We start from the raw sequence: 17,646 nt of genomic DNA, 5'->3' as shown, positions 1-17,646 counted from the left end.
ACATGCACATAGAGCTGGCACTGACCTGGCATTACTGTAACGAAGCTATAAACCTACTGTAGGTATCCAACAAATTAATTCAAGATATTTGAAGATTTACATGCCAACTAACAGCGTGCGTAAAAGCGCGCGTAATAAAGTACTCAGGGGCTACTCACAGAGACTGTTTTTTCCCTGCTCAACTAGGCCGATGCTTGTTTTTCATACATCCGTCAGTTTGCCAGTGTAATGTTCAAATGGGTTGAAGTTTGTTAATCTGATAGTCTCGCAAGAATCCTCTTCCGTGTACTCTGATTTGGTGAGGGACTGTCTGCTGTCGCTGGTAATTTTGAATTCTCCGAATGAAGCGTTCTGTTGACCACAAGTCACGTGGGTATACACAGAGGTTTCCTCGTCATTACGCTCTCTGTGATAAAAGTAGTTAAAATTGGACACGATAACAGGGACAGGTAGGGCTATGGTCAGCACTCCTGCGATGGCACACATAGATCCCACTATTTTGCCACCAATAGTAACCGGGCACATGTCTCCATATCCAACCGTAGTCATGGACACCACCGCCCACCAGAACGCGGCGGGGATACTTGAGAATCCCGATTCAGGGTCGTCTGCCTCTGCAAAATAAACTGCGCTGGAGAACAGAATAACCCCTATGAGAAGAAAGAATATCAAAAGCGCGAGTTCGCTGATGCTGGCGTGGAGTGTCTGACCCAGGATTTGGAGACCCTTGGAGTGCCTGGAAAGTTTAAAAATCCTGAACACTCGAACCAAACGGATGACTCTGAGTATGGCTAACGACATGGCCTGCTCGCTTCCTGCTTCCTGTTGCTCTGCTAGTTCAAGGCCAAGGGTGATGAAATAAGGTGCTATCGCTAAGATATCGATGGAGTTCATTGCGTTTTTGAAAAAAGCCGGTTTGCTCGGGCAAGATAAAAACCTCACGAGAAACTCAAAGGAAAACCACACGATGCAAAGTGTCTCCACCATAAAAAACGGATCTGTGAATAGATTGGGTTTTTTATGGAGAGTAGTCCCATTCGTGGTATGGTGATTACTTAATGGTAGGTTTGCGCTGGTATCTTCCCTGAACTGTGGTAAAGTCTCTAGACAGAAGATCACAATGGATATTACAATCACACTGACTGATACGACAGCGATCATCCGGGCAGGCCCTGAGCTCTCCGGGTACTCAAACAACAGCCACAACTGGCGCTGAAACTCGTTGTCAGGCATCGCACGTTCCACCTCTATGATCATACCTTCATCTTCTTTAAACATATCAATTGCTTCCTCTTCGATTTCATAAAATGTCATTTCTTCCATGAAAATGTCCATGGTAACGTTGACAGGTCTCCTAAGCTTTCCTCCAGACTGGTAATAATAGAGGATGGCATCAAAGCTGGGTCTATTCCTGTCAAAAAAGTACTCATTTCTCAATGGATCGAAAAAGCGCATCCTTTTACGTGGGTCTCCCAAGAGCGTGGTGGGAAAGCGCGAGAGGGTCCTCAGTTGAGTTTCGAAGCGCAGTCCCGAGATGTTGATGACGACCCTCTCGCTGCACTCCTGGTCGCCCCGCTCCACGTCGCAATCATCTTGGTAGAGGGGAGAAACTACCACAGACTCGTCCTGGATCTCACGGGACACAACAGTCATCTTTTACCCTTCTCAAGGGTAAGGGCTTCACTCACCTCCACGGCCCCAACTATCACTTTCTCGGTAGTTTGTTACTGCCCAGGAAAAGTTTGCTTCTTGATGGTTTCCTCCATTTAAAAATGCATACACTTTTTTTAGTTGCAGAAGGTACTGAAATCTAATCCAGGCAGTCTACTTGCTACCGTTGGCTGTCTACACTGATGCTGATCATATTCACACCATTTTAAACTACCAGATGCCCTCCCCAGGTTGACTGACGTGATGACACTTGCTGCACTGTCCCCTGCTCACTCACTGCTCTCCCTGTGACATGTTGTTAAATCTAACTCAACTAGTAAACACCTATTACACTGCTTAAAGTTTACTCAACTCTGGACTTGCAGTGTTCACCAGTTCTCTAGTATCATATTTCAGAGAAACAAATCACAGCCATCATTTTTTTTAAAGGACTGTCCAAGTGTCCTTTAGTTAACCTTATAAACTGTAGCCCCTGCCTACACAAAAACATCATAACTCTGTAGATTTTACAAGGTATTTTTTTCCTGTTGCATTTTGAATATTTGTTACCAATCTGAAATAACTACAAGGGTTCTAAAGCAGATTACTAGGAGCTCTAAACTAAAGCAGATTACTAGGAGCTCTAAACTAAAGCTGATTACTAGGAGCTCTAAACTAAAGCAGATGACTAGGAGCTCTAAACTAAATCAGATTACTAGGAGCTCTAAACTAAAGCAGATGACTAGGAGCTCTAAACTAAAGCAGATTACAAGAAGCTCTAAACTAAAGCAGATTACTAGGAGCTCTAAACTAAAGCAGATGACTAGGAGTTCTAAACTAAAGCAGATTACTAGGAGCTCTAAACTAAAGCAGATTACAAGGAGCTCTAAACTAAAGCAGATGACTAGGAGCTCTAAACTAAAGCAGATTACTAGGAGCTCTAAACTAAAGCAGATTACTAGGAGCTCTAAACTAAAGCAGATTACTAGGAGCTCTAAACTAAAGCAGATTACTAGGAGCTCTAAACTAAAGCAGATTACAAGGAGCTCTAAACTAAAGCAGATTACTAGGAGCTCTAAACTAAAGCAGATTACTAGGAGCTCTAAACTAAAGCAGATTACAAGGAGCTCTAAACTAAAGCAGATTACTAGGAGCTCTAAACTAAAGCAGATTACTAGGAGCTCTAAACTAAAGCAGATTACTAGGAGCTCTAAACTAAAGCAGATTACAAGGAGCTCTAAACTAAAGAAGAAACCAGAGTGTAAAGCACCAGCTTCACATATCCAACCAGGGGCCCTCTTGGACCGGGCCAGTGGAAACTGCTAGCTTGACTGACACCTGAGCACCCACAGTGGATAACGTCTTCAGGAAACCTCAGCCAATATACCCCCCCCCCCCCCCCTTATTCCCAGCACTTAAAGGGTTCCATTTTACAACTTGGAACAGGGGGCCTCTCGCAGAAATGTGACCTAGCATTTGGGGTCCCAGAGAGACTAGGGTGTAAAAAAACAGCTACGTGTACACTCACCCCAATTATAATGTAACCTCCCCTCAGGTCCTGTTGCTTCCGTAACAGTAGGCCTGAAACTGCTCGGTAGTGGTTTGTAAGAGAGGTGAGAGAGAGAGTGAGAAAGGTTGAATGACACTTTCCGTACTGCTTTCGGTGCCCATGTCGTCCTAATAAGAACCACTGATTCTGAATTGACTCGACCAGGCCTGTAAGAGGAGAAGAAGTAGTCAAGAGTTTAGCTCCCCAAATTTAGATTTTATTATCCCCTGAGATTGGATGTAGGCCTAAATCGAAAGCAGTTGTGCATTAAAGTCCAACATGTTGCAGTTGTGCTGTAAGTAACATGTGGTAAGTAGCATTTACATACCTGTACAATTAAGACTGGCTACAACCCTCTAAGGGAGAGTTTTCTTTTCTCCTTTGTTTGTGTCATGTTCCTAAAAAATGATTGTAGGGTAGGTCCACTCTGTTAATGAATCTCTCTCTTACACAACCTTGCCCACCAACTTGGAGCTCTGGTTTCATATGCTTCACACATGATGTACTTTGAAGACTGAGAAATCATCCGAAACAAGATCAACAATCTTTCCTAGGAACACAGTTGATTAATGTCTGTGTCAAAACTGAAGCACCAAACCCAAGATAGGCTATGCATCTACACTCCAGAAGGGAACCAGTTTTTTTGATGCAGTAGCCTATGTACCCAACCCATGCTATCACAGCTTTCTAATTGATGGCCAATGAAGTTCACTTTTGTGGTGATCAAATGTTTTGTGAATGGGTGACCATGAACATAGTGGACACAACTTAACTGCCCCCTCTATCTATACAGACCCAGGGTTGGATGTCAGAGTTAAATGTCAGTGTAAGGACGCTGTGCCGCCTGTGATGATCTGTTACCCAACGACCGTCTAGGTCAAGCCAAGTCGTCAGGGGCTTCTGTCTCCATGGAAACAAACAGTAAACAAACAGTCAGAGTAATGGCTTTACTGCAGGCTGATAAATGGGTTCGAATTTAAAAAAGGTTCTAAGAATGCCACTTTCATCATTACTGTTAGGAATCCTGTTGGAGAATTTCCCCATCATTTTTCACTTGTCATCTTTTCCCCCATTGGTGATGAAGATTAAAAATAGCCCTAAGTGATGACCAGTCACCTCATTTGCCTCTGAAAGACTCACTTCTTTCACAGAGTAAATATGGCATATGTGAATCAGTAAATAAACTCAGTAACTGTAATGTAGTGGACATGGTTTACTATAGGTGTGCTGAAAAAAAAATATTATTCAGTTTGCTGTGGGGCACACACACACACACACACACGCACATACACACACACACACACACATGGGTGCAGGAGACCCTCATGTCAACAGGATATCCTCAAGTCATTCACACCAAGAATGTAAGGCAACATAGAGGTCGATGCCAGGTTCCACAGGGCTCACATGTACACAGTGCACAAGCATGAATATATTCAGAGCTGTTAGGGCCTCTGCCTTCCTTGTACACATATAGACATACCAAGTCGTCATGGGTTCGATTCCAGTGCACGCTCTTCTGGCACAATAACTCAATCCCCCGTTGACTTGATTTAGGGTCACATTACAAAATGGTCAATCAAGGGATATTTTACCCCGATCTTGATAAGAAATTATCATACCAGTCAATGTTCGATAACTTAAATAGGAAACAAATAAAATAATAACAGTAGGCTACACCAACATTAGTTTCCGTTCATAGTGTCGGGTAAATTGCCACAGTAGATTTGCTGTGGTTAACAAGTTATTTATATTGTACAGAATGCTTGTCAAATAGATACATTTTCCTTAGTCTGTTAAAAAAGGACTAAGTTGTTCCGATAACAAAATACTTTGGTTGCAAGCAGGACTAAGGCAGAGAAGAAGTGTAAAAAAAGGCCGTCCTGCTCCTCTCCTCTCTACCTAACTTCCCCCACGGTCCCTTCAGTTTCCCTTAAGTCCCGTTAGTTTGGCTGCTCAGCCTACCTCAGTTATCCCTCACCCATCATAGCCCTGCCATTCCCAACCAATCAGAGCGCTTGGAAATGCGCATCTGGACACTGCAACCCGCCCAGTCAGGTTAGAATGTTATCGTCAACCGAAGGGCAGAACCAAACCAATCAGTTATAACTATATAGCGGGTGAGGGCATTCACAGCCGACCGCTCAGATGGGTGAGGGCATAACATCCAACCGTTTTTCTGTAGTCCTTCTTGCCCGATTTAGTGACCAACAGTTTTTTACATGGTCCGTCATTTCCCCCGGATTTAGTGACCGATAGCTTTTACATGGTCCTTTGTATCACTGGATTCTGATCTGCTATAATTGAGATGTTGAGGTAGCCATAAAAGGAGTTGTTTCCACACCCCAGGATGCAGACGAGTTATCCTGCATCCCTAAGATGTACGAGACGCCTGTCACCACCCACTTCAGCCCTCAACGCCACACAAAGCCATCATGCACCTGAGGAAGATGAGTTGTGAGGCCCTACAAACCTCTCTCATCTAAGTGACTACCAGCCCTGCTTTTGGCCTCCTCAGTGGTCAGGGAGTGACTACACCCTCACCAGTTGGGAGCTGATGAGGGAATGCGAGTACCTACGTCACTAGCAGCATGAGATCAGGAGGGCATACTCTAGGCTCTCCCGGCCTGAGTCACCACCGCGGGAGCACTGGTACCGACACTACTCTCCTGACCACCACCACCACCACTCCGGCTAGAGCCATTGTCATCACCGCGGGAGCACTGGTACCGCCACCACTCTCCTGACCACCACCACTACCATCGCTAGAGCCATTGTCACCGCCACGGGAGCTCAATCACTGCTGGTACTCCCCAAGTCGGCCCGGCTACTCCCATGAGAGACACTACACCAGGACCTCCCGGACCTGAGTGTTCACCACCTCCACGGGACCATTGGGACCCCCACTATGTCCCGAGGTGGCCCAGCTATTCAACAGATCTTCGTCGCTCCACGACCCCCGGGCTGGAGCCTACATCATATCTGCCACAGAGTCAGGAGAACCACCTCGCCCCAAGGTAGTCCAGCCGCTCTCCCAACAGACGTCCCTCTTGGCCGCTCGGGTACATGAGGTTCGACTGTCTGCTACCCTGGAACCTTCAGCCTCAAAGACTCCACCTGCTCTCCCTCAGGTCTCCCTCACTGCTCCTGGCCCACAGCCTGCTTCTTGGATGGAGCCACAGCCTGCAGCTACTGCAGAGGTCAAGTACAGCTCAGACGTTGAGGCCTCTCCAGTCACAGCCTGGTGGGACCTGCTGGTAATCAGGCGTTCAGTGTAAAGTAACCAGGCGTTCAGTGTAAAGTTACCAGGCGTTCAGTGTAAAGTAACCAGGCGTTCAGTGTAAAGTTACCAGGCGTTCAGTGTAAAGTTACCAGGCGTTCAGTGTAAAGTAACCAGGCGTTCAGTGTAAAGTAACCAGGCGTTCAGTGTAAAGTTACCAGGCGTTCAGTGTAAAGTTACCAGGCGTTCAGTGTAAAGTAACCAGGCGTTCAGTGTAAAGTAACCAGGCGTTCAGTGTAAAGTAACCAGGCGTTCAGTGTAAAGTAACCAGGCGTTCAGTGTAAAGTAACCAGGCGTTCAGTGTAAAGTAACCAGATGTTCAGTGTAAAGTTACCAGGCGTTCAGTGTAAAGTTACCAGGCGTTCAGTGTAAAGTTACCAGGCGTTCAGTGTAAAGTAACCAGATGTTCAGTGTAAAGTAACCAGGCGTTCAGTGTAAAGTTACCAGGCGTTCAGTGTAAAGTTACCAGACGTTCAGTGTAAAGTAACCAGGCGTTCAGTGTAAAGTAACCAGGCGTTCAGTGTCCTGCCCCTCAAGGAGGTCCAGTGTATCCTGCCTCCATGGAATGTCCAGAGTTTCCTTCCTTCCCGATAGGGTCAGGGTTAGAGTTTCCTTCCTTCCCGGTAGGGTCAGGTTTAGAGTTTCCTTCCTTCCCGGTAGGGTCAGGTTTAAAGTCTCCTTCCTTCCAGGTAGGGTCAGGTTTAGAGTTTCCTTCCTTCCCGGTAGGGTCAGGTTTAGAGTGTCCTTCCTTCCCGGTAGGGTCAGGTTTAGAGTTTCCTTCCTTCCCGGTAGGGTCAGGTTTAGAATTCCCTTCCTTCCCGGTAGGGTCAGGTTTAGAGTTTCCTTGCTTCCCGGTAGGGTCAGGTTTAGAATTCCCTTGCTTCCCGGTAGGGTCAGGTTTAGAATTCCCTTGCTTCCCGGTAGGGTCAGGTTTAGAATTCCCTTGCTTCCCGGTAGGGTCAGGTTTAGAATTCCCTTGCTTCCCGGTAGGGTCAGGTTTAGAATTCCCTTGCTTCCCGGTAGGGTCAGGTTTAGAATTCCCTTGCTTCCCGGTAGGGTCAGGTTTAGAATTCCCTTGCTTCCCGGTAGGGTCAGGTTTAGAATTCCCTTGCTTCCCGGTAGGGTCAGGTTTAGAATTCCCTTGCTTCCCGGTAGGGTCAGGTTTAGAATTCCCTTGCTTCCCGGTAGGGTCAGGTTTAGAATTCCCTTCCTTCCAGGTAGGGTCAGGTTTAGAATTCCCTTGCTTCCCGGTAGGGTCAGGTTTAGAATTCCCTTGCTTCCCGGTAGGGTCAGGTTTAGAATTCCCTTCCTTCCAGGTAGGGTCAGGTTTAGAATTCCCTTGCTTCCCGGTAGGGTCAGGTTTAGAATTCCCTTGCTTCCCGGTAGGGTCAGGTTTAGAATTCCCTTGCTTCCCGGTAGATTTACAGTTTTCAACCTCCCCAGTAGGGTCAGAGTTCCCCTCCTTCCCAGTAAGGTCAGAGTTCCCTTCCTTCCTTGTAGGGTCAGAGATCCATTTCCTCCCGACAGGGTCAGAGTGTCCTCATCCCGGTAGGGTCAGAGTGTCCTCATCCCGGTAGGGTCAGAGTGTCCTCATCCCGGTAGGGTCAGAGTGTCCTCATCCCGGTAGGGTCAGAGTGTCCTCATCCCGGTAGGGTCAGAGTGTTCTCATCCCGGTAGGGTCAGGTTTAAAGTTCCTTGTTTTCCCAGTATGCCAAGTCTGTCCTGACCCTAAAGTAGGTCTAGTGTATCCTGCCCTGCATGGACCGCATCCCCCTCTTTGTTGTGTACACAGTGTCCTAGCCTGCCAAGCTTAGAGCCCCCTGCCATGCTAGGCCATAAGTTAGATGCCCCATCTGCAGCTCTGCATTCTACTGCCCTGCCCCCGCCTAAGTTGTTAGGCCTATCCCACCAGGTTTAGAGCCCCCAGTCTTACAAGGCCCCAAGTTCATTGTACTAGGCTCGCAGTCTCCAGACATAGTCAGCCCACAGCTCCTTAGCCCGCCAGGCTTAGATCCTCCTTCCCTGCTAAGCCACAAGTTACCTGTGCTGGGTTCTCAGTCCTCAGCCCTCACCTGCCCTCAGTCCCTAGCGCTAGGTCATTGGTCTCCAGCTGCACTAGGTCATTGGGCTCCAGCTGCACTAGGTAATTGGGCTCCAGCTGCACTAGGTCAATGGTCTCCAGCTGCAATAGGTCATTGGTCTCCAGCTGCAATAGGTCATTGGTCTCCAGCTGCACTAGGTCATTGATCTCCAGCTGCACTAGGTCATTGATCTCCAGCTGCACTAGGTCATTGGACTCCAACTGCACGAGGTCTGTTGTCTCCAGTTGCACGAGGTCTGTTTTCTCCAGCTGCACGAGTTCTGTTGTGTCCAGCTGCACGAGGTCTGTTGTCTCCAGCTGCACAAGGTCTGTTGTCTCCAGCATTAGTCGTCCCTCAGTCCGTAGCCCAGGTGGGTCAACAGGCTCCCGCTAGGCTCAAAGGTACCAGTTTCTCTAGTAGGCCCAGAGCTCTACTATTCTCCAAGTCCAGCATCAGTTTCCCTGTCAGGTTCTGAGTCGTTCTGCCTGGCAGGTCCAGAGTTGGTTTCCCTGTCGGGTCCAGATACGTTCTCCGTGTCAAGCCTAAAGTTATCAGCATTAGGCCCCCAGCCTTCAGCCGTTCTAGTTTTGCGGTCTCCAGCTCTAGTCGGTCCTCAGTCCACTGCTCCGCCAGGCTACAGGTTCTCTGCCCCACTAGGTTTTCAGCATCTGCCCTCAATTGGTTGGCAGCCTCCAGCCTCAGTCGCCAACAGTCAGCTCACCCAGTGCTACATGCCAAACCACCTGCCCTAGTTCTAGTCCCTGGGACTCCTGTCCTGCTAGACCCAGAGTTATCTGCTCTACTAGATGTGCAGTTAGACAGTTCACAGCCATCAGCATGCACCCAGTCACTATACTAGACTATATGTTCCCTGCTTGGCTAGGTTTGCAGCCTCCCACTATACCTGACTTGCAGTACTCAGATTTAGTACGGGGTTCCAAGTCCCCTGCCCTGCTAGGCCCTCCGCTCCCTGACCTGGGGGAACCATCGCTCCCTGACCTGGGGGAACCACCGTTCCCTGACCTGGGTGATCCACCGTTCCCTGACCTTGGAGAACCACCGTTCCCTGACCTAGGGGAACCACCGTTCCCTGACCTGGGGGAACCACCGTTCCCTGACCTGGGGGAACCACCGCCCACCGTTCCCACTGACCTGGGGAACCACCGTTCCTGACCTGGGGGAACCACCGTTCCTGACCTGGGGGAACCACCGCCTCGACCTGGGGAACCACCGTTCCCTGACCTTGGGGAACCACCGTTCCCTGACCTAGGGGAACCATCGCTCCCTGACCTGGGTGATCCACCGTTCCCTGACCTGGGGGAACCACCGTTCCCTGACTTTGGGGAACCACCGATCCCTGACCTAGGGGAACCATCGCTCCCTGACCTAGGGGAACCATCGCTCCCTGACCTGGGTGATCCACCGGTCCCTGACCTGGGGGAACCACTGTTCCCTGACCTGAGGGAACCACCGTTCCCTGACCTGGGGGAACCACCGTTCCCTGACCTTGGGGAACCACCGTTCCCTGACCTGGGGGAACCATCGCTCCCTGACCTGGGTGATCCACCGTTCCCTGACCTGGGTGATCCACCGTTCCCTGACCTGGGGGAACCACCGTTCCCTGACCTTGGGGAACCATCGCTCCCTGACCTAGGGGAACCATCGCTCCCTGACCTGGGTGATCCACCGTTCCCTGACCTGGGGGAACCACCGTTCCCTGACCTTGGGGAACCATCGTTCCCTGACCTAGGGGAACCATCGCTCCCTGACCTAGGGGAACCATCGCTCCCTGACCTGGGTGATCCACCGTTCCCTGACCTGGGGGAACCACCGTTCCCTGACCTTGGGGAACCACCGTTCCCTGACCTGGGGGAACCATCGCTCCCTGACCTGGGTGATCCACCGTTCCCTGACCTGGGTGATCCACCGTTCCCTGACCTGGGGGAACCACCGTTCCCTGACCTTGGGGAACCATCGCTCCCTGACCTGGGGGAACCATCGCTCCCTGACCTGGGGGATCCACCGTTCCCTGACCTAGGGGAACCATCGCTCCCTGACCTGGGGGAACCATCGCTCCCTGACCTGGGGGAACCATCGCTCCCTGACCTGGGGGAACCACCGTTCCCTGACCTGGGTGATCCACCGCTCCCTGACCTAGGGGAACCATCGCTCCCTGACCTAGGGGAACCACCGTTCCCTGACCTAGGGGAACCATCGCTCCCTGACCTAGGGGAACCACCGTTCCCTGACCTGGGGGAACCACCGTTCCCTGACCTAGGGGAACCACCGTTCCCTGACCTGGGGGAACCACCGTTCCCTGACCTGGGGGAACCACCGTTCCCTGACCTGGGGGAACCACCGTTCCCTGACCTAGGGGAACCACCGTTCCCTGACCTGGGGGAACCACCGTTCCCTGACCTGGGTGATCCACCGTTCCCTGACCTGGGGGATCCACCGTTCCCTGACCTAGGGGAACCACCGTTCCCTGACCTAGGGGATCCACCGTTCCCTGACCTGGGGGAACCACCGTTCCCTGACCTAGGGGATCCACCGTTCCCTGACCTGGGGGAACCATCGCTCCCTGACCTGGGTGATCCACCGTTCCCTGACCTGGGGGATCCACCGTTCCCTGACCTAGGGGAACCACCGTTCCCTGACCTAGGGGATCCACCGTTCCCTGACCTGGGGGAACCACCGTTCCCTGACCTAGGGGATCCACCGTTCCCTGACCTAGGGGAACCATCGCTCCCTGACCTAGGGGAACCACCGTTCCCTGACCTGGGGGAACCACCGTTCCCTGACCTGGGGGAACCACCGTTCCCTGACCTGGGGGGAACCATCGCTCCCTGACCTGGGTGATCCATCGTTCCCTGACCTGGGTGATCCACCGTTCCCTGACCTGGGGGAACCACCGTTCCCTGACCTAGGGGAACCATCGCTCCCTGACCTAGGGGAATCACCGTTCCCTGACCTGGGGGAACCATCGCTCCCTGACCTGGGTGATCCATCGTTCCCTGACCTGGGGGAACCACCATTCCCTGACCTAGGGGAACCACCGTTCCCTGACCTAGGGGAACCACCGTTCCCTGACCTGGGGGAACCATCGTTCCCTGACCTAGGTGATCCATCGTTCCCTGACCTGGGGGAACCACCGTTCCCTGACCTTGGGGAACCACCGTTCCCTGACCTAGGGGAACCACCGTTCCCTGACCTGGGGGAACCACCGTTCCCTGACCTAGGGGAACCATCGTTCCCTGACCTGGGGGAACCACCGTTCCCTGACCTGGGGGAACCATCGCTCCCTGACCTGGGTGATCCACCGTTCCCTGACCTTGGGGAACCACCGTTCCCTGACCTAGGGGAACCACCGTTCCCTGACCTAGGGGAACCACCGTTCCCTGACCTAGGGGAACCACCGTTCCCTGACCTGGGGGAACCATCGCTCCCTGACCTGGGGGAACCACCGTTCCCTGACCTAGGGGAACCATCGCTCCCTGACCTGGGTGATCCACCGTTCCCTGACCTGGGGGAACCACCGTTCCCTGACCTGGGGGAACCACCGTTCCCTGACCTGGGTGATACACCGCTCCCTGACCTTGGGGAACCATCGCTCCCTGACCTAGGGGAACCACCGTTCCCTGACCTAGGGGAACCACCGTTCCCTGACCTGGGTGAACCACCGTTCCCTGACCTGGGTGAACCACCGTTCCCTGACCTGGGTGAACCACCGTTCCCTGACCTAGGGGAACCACCGTTCCCTGACCTAGGGGAACCACCGTTCCCTGACCTGGGTGAACCACCGTTCCCTGACCTGGGGGAACCACCGCTCCCTGACCTTGGGGAACCACCGTTCCCTGACCTGGGGGATCCACCGTTCCCTGACCTGGGGGAACCACCGTTCCCTGACCTAGGGGAACCACCGTTCCCTGACCTGGGGGAACCACCGTTCCCTGACCTAGGGGATCCACCGTTCCCTGACCTGGGTGATCCACCGTTCCCTGACCTGGGGGATCCACCGTTCCCTGACCTGGGGGAACCACCGTTCCCTGACCTGGGTGAACCACCGTTCCCTGACCTGGGGGAACCACCGCTCCCTGACCTTGGGGAACCACCGTTCCCTGACCTGGGGGAACCACCGTTCCCTGACCTGGGGGATCCACCGTTCCCTGACCTGGGGGAACCACCGTTCCCTGACCTAGGGGAACCACCGTTCCCTGACCTGGGGGAACCACCGTTCCCTGACCTTGGGGAACCACCGTTCCCTGACCCGGAGGGCCTGCTGTCTCTAGTTCTGGGGGGTGGCTTGCTTCCAGCCTTGGACGACTCTTAGCCCTTCCCACATGGGAGACCACCTGACCTTGTCTCTGGGGCACAGCCGGCCCCTGTCTTCAGATCCCTGATGATCCTCACCCAGGGGTCCCCACATGCTCCACCATGACAGTCATTGCTTTCAGCAGTGGGGAAAGTGTCACCAGCCGCAGCCAGTGAGCTGCCAACGACAGTTGTGGCCGCCATGCCACATTCCTCCGCCGCAGGAGGCGAGCCACCTGCTTCAGCCGTGGCCAGCCTCCAGCATTGCACTCAGGGTCTAAGGATGGGGCCCAGCTGCCCTGCACCAGCCCAGTTAGTGGGCACCCCCCCCACCCACGTGGTGTTCCATGGGGTGGCCCAAGACTATCTCTGCGTATCTGTGTACCGCCCTCACGGGGTGGCCCCTAAGCCCTGCCTGTCCTGCCGGGTAAGATTTGGCACGCTAGCTTCCCCTCAAGGCCTGTGGCTTTTCAGAGACTGTTGTCCTTTCAATACTGTGGCCCCCATTAGAGACTGTGCCATTTAGGTTAGAGCCTTTTCGTGGATGTTAATATTTCCATAAGAAATATTGGGGAGGCTTTAATAAAAGCCGTCTTGCTCCTCTCCTCTCTACCTAACTTCCTCTCACAGTCTCTTCAGTTTCCCTTAAGTCCCGTTAGTTTGGCTGCTCAGCCTACCAAAATTATCCCTCACCCATCATAGCCCTGCCATACCCAACCAATCAGAGCGCTTGGAAATGAGCATCTGGACACTGCACCCGCCCATTCAGGTCAGAGCGTTATCGTCGTCTGAAGGGAGAAGACGCCATGTTTCTGAGGACTGTTTTTATTGTCGACAGGAACACGAATGTCTGAATGTTGTGCCTGTATCTAAATAACCACAACAATAAGATTACAAATCATTCGGAATACAAAAATCATATAAACTACCAAATGGAAACAGCTGTGTCTGTGTGTGGTGGTGACTATCAGGAGTACAGTGATGGGCCTCAACATCATGTTCTAACCAGACAGCACTATAGCGGGTAAACCAATCAGTGAGGGCATACCAGTCAATTGTTTTTACTTTTTCATTCTAGCTACATTTAGTGACCAGTTTTTATTTACATTATTTCTCAGGATTTAGCAAGGGAAGGGAGAAGGCTCACTCTTGCCAAAATCTGTCCAGAATAAGCCAAATGTGTTTCTATGGGTTTAATATGAAGAGCTAAACTTCTTGCCTACCTTCCTGCCTTTGGGACAACGACTCCCATTGTTAGGGTGGAGACATTAGCATTTTTTATTTTATCTTTATTTAACTAGGCAAGTCAGTTAAGAACAAATTCTTATTTTCAATGATGGCCTAGGAACAGTGGGTTAACTGCCTGTTCAGGAGCAGAACAACAGATTTTGTACCTTGTCAGCTCGGGGGTCTGAACTTGCAACCTTCCGGTTACTAGTCCAACGCTCTAACCACTAGGCTACCCTGCATTCCTGCCGTTAAATACATATCTCTGATTAAGGTAATGGCGACATCATTTAGAGAGCGGTAATGAGGTGACCAATAATGGTTGCAATTAAGATCAGCTGTGCTGGTGAATTTAGCTCATATTGATGGTTTAACTAGACACCAGCTGCCGATAATCTAGTGCCATCGATGGTTGCAATAGGCCCCTGGTTAATTTGATTATATTCAAATAGGATACATTTTGTAGACTATCCATTAGCCTATCATATTATTAGCCACATATTGGAAGGTGTGAAAAACAGTAATATGCTACAGTTTTTTCCCCCCTGGCTGAGTTGATGAGCTGATTTGGGCCTTCAGTTGATTAACAGATGTAGGCCTACAGTAGAATGATACATTTAACTCCAGTGTGGATGCTCACCCACATGTTATAGTTAGGCTATGTATAATTTGCATGGATGGATAGAGTACTGAAAATCTATACTTCAATAAAAGTTCTGTAAATAAGATGCTTATGTTTACTTGAATAAATAACACTCCTAAGAAACGACTCAAATAAAAGTTTTTTTTTTAAGTATCCGGTGAGAAAAGTACTATTTATAGGTATTTTTGTTGTAGACCTTATGTTTGACAGCAAACAAAAAAGAACAACAACTTAATGCAACTGATTTGACATTAATTTATTATTTAAGTCTGCCAGCACCATCTTGCAGATGTCCTCCAGCACAGGTAGTCTCCAATGACAAAAGACATCGAAAACAAAGTCCGTAGGCTTTACAGTTTCAATTCAGGTCTTATTCAAAGTTGCCTTAATATCTATCAATGTGTTCAATTTCATAAAAATGTAAATGTTACTCGAGCCATTGGAATAATTTTACATTTTCAATAGCATTAATGAAAATTAATTTCAAGTAAATGTGATGGTGAATGCGTACTAAAAATATTTACACCAAGTGATGTTTCATTTTACACTCAAAAATGAATCTGTTTTTAAATTTATTTTACCAGGCAAGTCAGGTAAGAACAAATTCTTATTTTCAATGACAACCTACGAACAGTGGGTTAACTGCCTGGGGCAGAACAACAGACCTTGTCAGCTCAGAGATTTGAATTTGCAACCTTCCGGTTACTAGCCCAACGCTCTAACCATTAGGCTACCCTGCCGCCCCGTTTGGTGGATGCCAGGAGAACTCTACCTGCCGGAATGGAATGCCGACTGCGAGCCAGGCCTAGTCGTCCAACATCAGTGCCCCCGACCTCACTAATGCTCTTGTGGCTGAATGGAAGCAAGTCCCCGCAGCAATGTTCCAACATGTAGTTGAAAGCCTTCCCAGAAGAGTGGAGGCTGTTATCGCAGCAATGTATCAACATCTAGTGGAAAGCCTTCCCAGAAGAGGGGAGGCTGTTATAGCAGCAATGTTCCAACATCTAGTGGAAAGCTTTCCCAGAAGAGTGGAGGCTGTTATAAAAGCAAAGGGGGGGGGGGGACCAACCTCATATTAATGCCCATGATTTTAGAATGAGATGTTCGACGAGCAGGTGTCCATGTACTTTTGGTCATGTAGTGTATCATACTAAATGGATGATGGACATCCACAAATTAACACATGCCAAATTAAATGGGAAAATAGAGCTCTTTGGCCACGCACACCAGTGGTGGGTTCGGTGTTAAAATGAGAATGTATGAGCAGAAAATTACCCCATACCTACTGTATAATATGGTGAATGAGAATGTATGAGCAGTAAATAACCCCATACCTACTGTATAATATGGTGGATGAGAATGTATGAGCAGAAAATAACCCCATACCTACTGTAAAATATGGTGGATGAGAATGTATGAGCAGAAAATAACCCCATACCTACTGTAAAATATGGTGGATGAGAATGTATGAGCAGAAAATAACCCCATACCTACTGTATAATATGGTGGATGAGAATGTATGAGCAGAAAATAACCCCATACCTACTGTAAAATATGGTGGATGAGAATGTATGAGCAGAAAATAACCCCATACCTACTGTAAAATATGGTGAATGAGAATGTATGAGCAGAAAATAACCCCATACCTACTGTAAAATATGGTGGATGAGAATGTATGAGCGGAAAATAACCCCATACCTACTGTATAATATGGTGGATGAGAATGTATGAGCGGAAAATAACCCCATACCTACTGTAAAATATGGTGAATGAGAATGTATGAGCAGAAAATAACCCCATACCTACTGTAAAATATGGTGAATGAGAATGTATGAGCAGTAAATAACCCCATACCTACTGTAAAATATGGTGAATGAGAATGTATGAGCAGTAAATTACCCCATACCTACTGTAAAATATGGTGGATGAGAATGTATGAGCAGTAAATAACCCCATACCTACTGTAAAATATGGTGGATGAGAATGTATGAGCAGAAAATAACCCCATACCTACTGTAAAATATGGTGGATGAGAATGTATGAGCAGTAAATAACCCCATACCTACTGTAAAATATGGTGGATGAGAATGTAGGGGCAGTAAATAACCCCATACCTACTGTAAAATATGGTGGATGAGAATGTATGAGCAGAAAATAACCCCGTACCTACTGTAAAATATGGTGGATGAGAATGTATGAGCACCTACTGTAAAATATGGTGGATGAGAATGTATGAGCAGTAAATAACCCCATACCTACTGTAAAATATGGTGGATGAGAATGTATGAGCAGAAAATAACCCCATACCTACTGTAAAATATGGTGGATGAGAATGTATGAGCAGTAAATAACCCCATACCTACTGTAAAATATGGTGGATGAGAATGTATGAGCAGAAAATAACCCCATACCTACTGTATAATATGGTGGATGAGAATGTATGAGCAGAAAATAACCCCATACCTACTGTAAAATATGGTGAATGAGAATGTATGAGCAGAAAATAACCCCATACCTACTGTAAAATATGGTGAATGAGAATGTATGAACAGTAAATCACCCCATACCTACTGTAAAATATGGTGGATGAGAATGTATGAGCAGAAAATAACCCCATACCTACTGTAAAATATGGTGGATGAGAATGTATGAGCAGAAAATAACCCCATACCTACTGTAAAATATGGTGGATGAGAATGTATGAGCAGAAAATAACCCCGTACCTACTGTAAAATATGGTGGATGAGAATGTATGAGCAGAAAATAACCCCATACCTACTGTAAAATATGGTGGATGAGAATGTATGAGCAGAAAATAACCCCATACCTACTGTAAAATATGGTGGATGAGAATGTATGAGCAGAAAATAACCCCATACCTACTGTATAATATGGTGGATGAGAA

The 17,646-nt window shown here is 49.1% G+C and overlaps 1 protein-coding gene across 1 annotated transcript in view; it reads right to left on the bottom strand.

Moving 5' to 3' along the window:
- The window catches only part of LOC115134682 (shaker-related potassium channel tsha2), a 3,041-nt gene extending 1,050 nt beyond the window's left edge, over window positions 1–1,991 (bottom strand). The window contains exon 1 of the mRNA XM_029668874.2: window positions 159–1,991. Within this exon, the coding sequence (XP_029524734.1) occupies window positions 202–1,653 (1,452 nt within the window). The 5' untranslated portion in view covers window positions 1,654–1,991 and the 3' untranslated portion in view covers window positions 159–201. The remainder of the gene's footprint in view (window positions 1–158) is intronic.
- Between the last annotated feature and the right edge of the window lie 15,655 nt (window positions 1,992–17,646).

The sequence above is a fragment of the Oncorhynchus nerka genome, linkage group LG9a (assembly GCF_034236695.1).
Source record: "Oncorhynchus nerka isolate Pitt River linkage group LG9a, Oner_Uvic_2.0, whole genome shotgun sequence".
Lineage (NCBI taxonomy): Eukaryota > Metazoa > Chordata > Actinopteri > Salmoniformes > Salmonidae > Oncorhynchus > Oncorhynchus nerka.
This window is presented reverse-complemented; position numbering and strand designations above follow the sequence as displayed.